We start from the raw sequence: 6000 nt of genomic DNA, 5'->3' as shown, positions 1-6000 counted from the left end.
TTTCTTTACAATATTTAAAACAGTTTGATCATTTAGTCAATTAATTTCTTTGAAACAATAAGCAGCCTAGGTTGCATAAGAGTACATCACAACAGCCAGTTGATAAAAAAGGGTTGGGGTTTCCTGAGCATTTTTTTTCATTATTACGCCTTCAGTCTGAGACACCTCGCGCACTGGTCCATCCCTCCTGAGAGAGCTCCATCTTGGTTTATGGTTGAACAAGCCATCCTACTTCCCCTCCCACCACTACAATGATTATCCATCCATTTATTTATTTAATTTTGTAAATTAGTTATTTTTGAGTCTGATCTCAAAAATATAATAGGTTTTACTGACAGAATTTTAGGTGCATGCTAGGACTGTCTCTATTATTTGCAGATAACGTTGTCCGTTTGGCTTCATAGGACATGGACCTTCAGCATGCAGTGGGACAGTTTGCTGCTGAGTGTGACATGGCAGGGAAAGAAACAGCTTTTTTCTTAACAGAAAACATGGTGCTTGACTGGAAAAAGGTGGCCATCTCAAGTTTGGAGGAGAGTCCTTACCCCAAAATGGAGTTTAAGTATCTGTGTTTTTTTTTTTCCATGAGGAATGGAATGTGAGATTAAAAGATGGATCTGTGCAGCGGCAGCAGTAATGTAGTTGATGTGATTGTCTGTTGTGGTGAAGGAGCTGAGACGAAAGGCAATTTACTGCTCAATCTAGGTTCCTACTCTCACCTACGGTCATGACTAAAAGGACAAGTTCTCGGATACAACTGGACACATTTTGCAAAGTGTTATGACCCACTTGTTTGTGTCGCACCATAAAAGAGCCTGAATGCAAATGATTTATTATAAAATGTAACTCATAGAACAATCAATCAAAGCAACCAACATAGTCTAGGGGTAATAATGAAGATAAAGAACTTAGGATATAACCACAACAACACTTTAACTCCATGATAAAAGCAATGCAAAACAAAAACATAAGGTTAAAGAGTCAATGAGATGGCAGGTCTTGACATGAGGACTCCTGAGTAGCCACAGCGTCCTGGGGTAGCTAGCACAACAACTTTTATATACCCATTGATGAGTAATGCAGGCATCCAATCAGGATTTACCACATACTCCAATCTGGAGTCTTGGGATCATCACAGTGTATTAATATTGTAAAACTTAATACCTGTCGCTCTGCCTAAATCATACAATATTCATTGAGTTTGTATCCTACTCAAAAAAGTAAATGTAGTAAACTAGAAAGAATCTTGAACCTAAAAGTAAAGAAACTTCACTAATAAAAGATGTAACACAGGAGAGTTGAATGAGCTTTCTAAACTTGAGGCCCTGGTACATTGCAAACTAACCATCCTGGAGCACCACGTTGTCTGAAGTGCGGTGTGTTCCCAGTGATTTGTTTCTCATTCAGGGAGTCAGACAGAGAACATTACCCAAAACAACTCTAGCTACAAGAATACACTGGAGAGTGGAGTACAGATGTATCCGCACCTGTACAATCACTTGCAAAAAGATTTTAAGCCGCAGAGGTGCTGTTTGCCACGTTTATGAAACAGTTCTTCTCTCAGCCGCCATCATTGTTTTCACAGTAAATGTGAGGAGCGCAACACATTGTTGGAAAACAGTATACCATCACTCAGCCTTTTCAAACCTTATTCAGACATGAAACATCCTGTGCACATGAGAAAATGTTTTGCTGCAATCATATCATGTGTGTAATTTTATGTCCATGTGTTTCTTCAGCTGCGCCGAATGAGCGAAACTCTGTAGACACTGATCAGAACTGTACGGTTTCTCCACTGTGAATCGTCTGATGCAGTTTCAATTTTGGAGCTGTAATAAAAGTCTTCTCACACTCAAGCACATATACTCTTTCACAACAGTGTGGATCTTCATGTTTTCATTAAGGTTTACTGATCGGTTGAAATTCTTCCCACACTGAGTTCATGTGAATGGTTTCTGTCCAGTGTGGATCTTCATGTGTTTATTAAGGTCTGATGAGTTGCTGAAACTCATCCCACACCGAAGCTGCGGTCACACTAGGGTTTGAGCATGCAAAATTCTGTTGTACGGTGCTGCAAAAAGGGGCGGGATTAAACAAGATGATTAGACATTAAAAAAGTGAGCGATTGGTCCATATTTTACATTTCTGTCCAGAGAGGTCATGTTTTGATCTACGATTGGTCTCATACAGTCAAGTGATGCGATTTCGCAGGTCAGAATTCACAAAGCTTGAACTTTGCAAGGCAGTGAACGGCGAAACTTGACGCACGAACTTGTGTTTTTCAGTCTGACACATTTGCGTGTGTATGAATGGAAGTCTATGAGGAGAAAAGTCTAGTGTGACCGTGGCTCAAGTGCAAGTGAACGGTTTCTCTCCAGTGTGGATTCTCATGTGTTGATTAAGGTGTGATGATTGGCTGAAACTCTTCCCACACTGAGTTCATGTGAATGGTTTCTCTCCAGTGTGTATCCTTATGTGTCGATTAAGGTGTGATGAGCAGTTAAAACTCCTCCCACACTGAGTGCATGTGAATGGTTTCTCTCCAGTGTGGATCCTCATGTGGTGATTAAGGTGTGATGAGCAGCTGAAACTCTTCCCACACTGAGTGCATGTGAATGGTTTCTCTCCAGTGTGGATCATCATGTGTTCCTTAAGGTGTGATGAATGGCTGAAACTCTTCCCACACTGAGTGCATGTGAATGGTTTCTCTCCAGTGTGGATTATCATGTGAATCTTAAGACTGCCTTTTCTTCCAAAACTCTTTCCACACTGAGTCCAGGTGCACGTGAAACGATTCTTGCCTGTCCTTTTCAAAATACCATCAGTCTGTGAATGAGTTTTTTCCTCAATTTTGACATGATGTTCCTCCTCTTTACTCCCCTTATTCTCTTCAATTAGGTCTAAAAAAAAAAAAAAAACATTAGTTTTCATTAAGTCTCAAAAACTCTCATCAAAAGCTGAAAACTAAAAAACACTGGAAACATTGGCTACACACACTGTAATTTTGATGCACATTAAATGTAAAAAATCAGATTATATTTTGTTTGGTCCATTTACATTTAAGCAGATTCAATTCAATTGATCTTAATTTACATTGTAAAAGCATTAGATAAATAGTGTCACAGCCGCTTAACATAGAAGTTATAGTGAATAGAAACAGTGTCAGTCCAGTTTTCAGAGTTTCTTACATAATGATAAGACACAGATTTGAAAGCTGTAAATGGACTGTTTTTATTTGTATTTATTCATAATTACAACAAAATGTTTTTTCTAAATTTTGTAAAGCAGACAGGGAATACTTGTTTATTCTGTGCCTGACTGGTAAACACATCAGAAAAAAAAGTTCTGGGGTAACAGTTGAACAAACAGCTGAATATTTGCTTCGCAGACATGAGACATACCTGTACAGCATCTGCATAAAGGTTGGAATGTGCACCTTTCCCATTATGTGGTGTTGGGTCATTTTCATCCATTCCGGGGTGATTTTGAGGCTTAATTTGGCCAAAACTTTCTCTGTGTTTCAGCAAACGGACTGATATTTGGGAACATCTTATTTTGACATATTCTGGGAAAATGCTAAAAAAAAAAAAAAACAATACACTGGGCAAATTTACTCCCTTTTCGTTATATTCATGGCTGTTTTTTCTCCATTGGTCTCTATTATAACAACTTTTTTTTGATTGCAAAGCCATGACAGCATTTAATCATGCATTTATGATTGTTGATGTTTTCTGTGACGACAATCAACATTGTTAATTTGGTCTCCACCCATGGGACAGCGACAAGTAAACTGGCTGAGAGGAGGAGAGTTGAAGAGGGCAGCATTATGTGGTGTGCGGAGGAAAGAGAAATTGACTGTTGCAGTGCGGGGAAATGAGTAGAGAAACCGTGTCGAGACGAGCAGTCTAAACTTAACGACTGGTTGTGAGAAACAAAAAGCAAAAGTACGTATCGAAGCAACAGAGCAAAGACTGCCATCTCGTACTGGAGTGTTCGTGACGTCTGTGAACGAGTGCATCACCAAGACTTTAGTGCTTTAGTGTTCTGAACAAAATCAACTTACCGATTTATCTTGCTGGCATAGAGTCAGCTGCCGAAAGCCTTTATCCCGCAGTCGACAGTGTCAGAGTTTCCTGTTAGGCACCCGAGGCTGCTACTCACCGGCTGGGTTCGTCGACACCCTCAACCTTCACATCCACACCTCCACGTTCGCCATTCCCCTCTCATTCCCCTGAGCTGGTGTGCACAAGAGTTTCCATTTTAAGAGGCAGATTCCCTAAGAGAGCCACACATTCAACACGTCTTTTTCAAGACGCTATTCTGACTGTGCATTTCTGCATGTGGTGGTTCCTATCTCCAGATGATGGGCACGGGTATCACATGACAGGTCTGGGGGTCCAGCATGTTGATGTGGTGCCCGCGGACAGCTCATGCTCTCACTGTGAGGACGTGGCTGTTGCACAGCTTCAGCTACCCCTGTTGCTCCCTGTGAAAGCGTGGACCCCCCACTCCTCCACAGCGAGCCCAATCCAAGCTTCGGATGGTTGTGCAGTTCATCCCCATGGCTTGCCCCTCAGTCTCACTTCCGGACCAACTAGGGGGTGTAACGTGCGGGCTGATGTAGGATGAATCTTCCAGCCCCCCCCCCCCCTTTTCCCTTCTAGAGGGTGTTTTTTTCTCCACCCGGTCCACATGTGCTTCTGCCTTCACCTCCCTTGATGGCGAGGCAGCCAGTGGGTACGAATCGATTCTCAGGTGGTGGGCGTCACCACCTGGAGGAGTAAGCTGAGACCCCCGTCTAAGGCGGGTGGGTTATCCGTTTGTCACACAAGGTTATAATAGTTTTGGATTTTTCATTAGTTTTAGTTTCTATTTCATTTTGACTTTTTGTTTTCAAATTCTGTTCGTTTTAATTAGTTTTAGAGGCAGATTTACTAGTTTTTATTAGTTTCTATATTTTGAAATGATTTAGTTTTAGTTTAGTTTTTATTAGTTTCAGTATTAGGTTTTGTTTTTTTCTAAATAAGGATATTTGTTAGGTGCAAGTTTCGTAATCATTAGAATAAATATTGTATAATAGAAACTCAGCCATGCATTTTTTGAAACATGTATTCAGAGAACACATGAACACTATAATCTACCACAACCATCTACCCATCCTTAAATTCAAATACAACAGCCCACAAGATAGCAGCTTTAAGTACAATATGTGTGCAAGGCTGCTTCTGAGGTTAGACACACAGTAGTGATGGGCAGGGCTGGATTAACCAATGGGTGTTATGGGCCCAGACCTGCACTTAGATTTTGCCTACTCTTCATCACGAGGAAGACAAGTAGGAATCATCAATAAGTGTGTGTATTATGGAGGACTCAGATTCCTAGAACTGGATTGGGGAGGTGTTATCCAAATCCAAATGTGCATTATAAGTTTGTAGAAGTCATACATTAAAAATACCCTTAAATATAAATTTTTAGTACTGCTTCAGTGAACTTGAACAAATATATTAAAATCCATCAATTTCCCCTAGTTGTATTAGTAGATATTTTTTTTCAAAATGTGCTTTAAAAATAAGTTAAATCTTTGTAGACTAGAAAAATATATACACTATATCATTTATTTTAAAAATGTGGGCAATAGGTTATATAGATTATTTTATTTACCAAATATTATATAAATCTTATTTTTTAATTCAACTATAGGGGTGCGGCTAAGTAGGGGGCCTACAAGACATTGTGCCCAGGGGCCTCTGAATTATTAATCCGGGTTCAGATTTTTAAAGCGGATGTTAGGACTCCACATTATGTCGTTAGCACTAAAAACTTCAGTCAGTTAAAAAAAAAAAAAAAAATCACCATGATCTGAAAAATGTCTTACAGTAAAGTTTTGCAACCCAACTAAAGCAGGATTCACTTATTTAAATTCCATTATAATTGTTTGTTATGAAATAAACTTATGTTTTTCACCAGATCCACTAATTTAAGCCCTTGGTTCACCCGTGC

At 39.8% G+C, this 6000-nt stretch overlaps 1 protein-coding gene and 1 pseudogene across 1 annotated transcript in view; both read right to left on the bottom strand.

Moving 5' to 3' along the window:
• Window positions 1–6000, bottom strand: part of LOC130222340 (gastrula zinc finger protein XlCGF57.1-like) — a 410257-nt pseudogene that overhangs the window by 268244 nt on the left and 136013 nt on the right.
• LOC130222333 (gastrula zinc finger protein XlCGF57.1-like) overlaps window positions 1–6000 on the bottom strand; it is a 159030-nt gene that overhangs the window by 143763 nt on the left and 9267 nt on the right. The window contains exon 2 of the mRNA XM_056454920.1: window positions 2528–2900. Coding sequence (XP_056310895.1) covers window positions 2528–2900 — 373 coding nt within the window. The remainder of the gene's footprint in view (window positions 1–2527; window positions 2901–6000) is intronic.

This window comes from Danio aesculapii, chromosome 4, assembly GCF_903798145.1.
Source record: "Danio aesculapii chromosome 4, fDanAes4.1, whole genome shotgun sequence".
Classification (NCBI taxonomy): domain Eukaryota; kingdom Metazoa; phylum Chordata; class Actinopteri; order Cypriniformes; family Danionidae; genus Danio; species Danio aesculapii.
The sequence above is the reverse complement of the archived record's forward strand: the minus strand, read 5'-3'. Positions and strand labels throughout refer to the sequence as shown.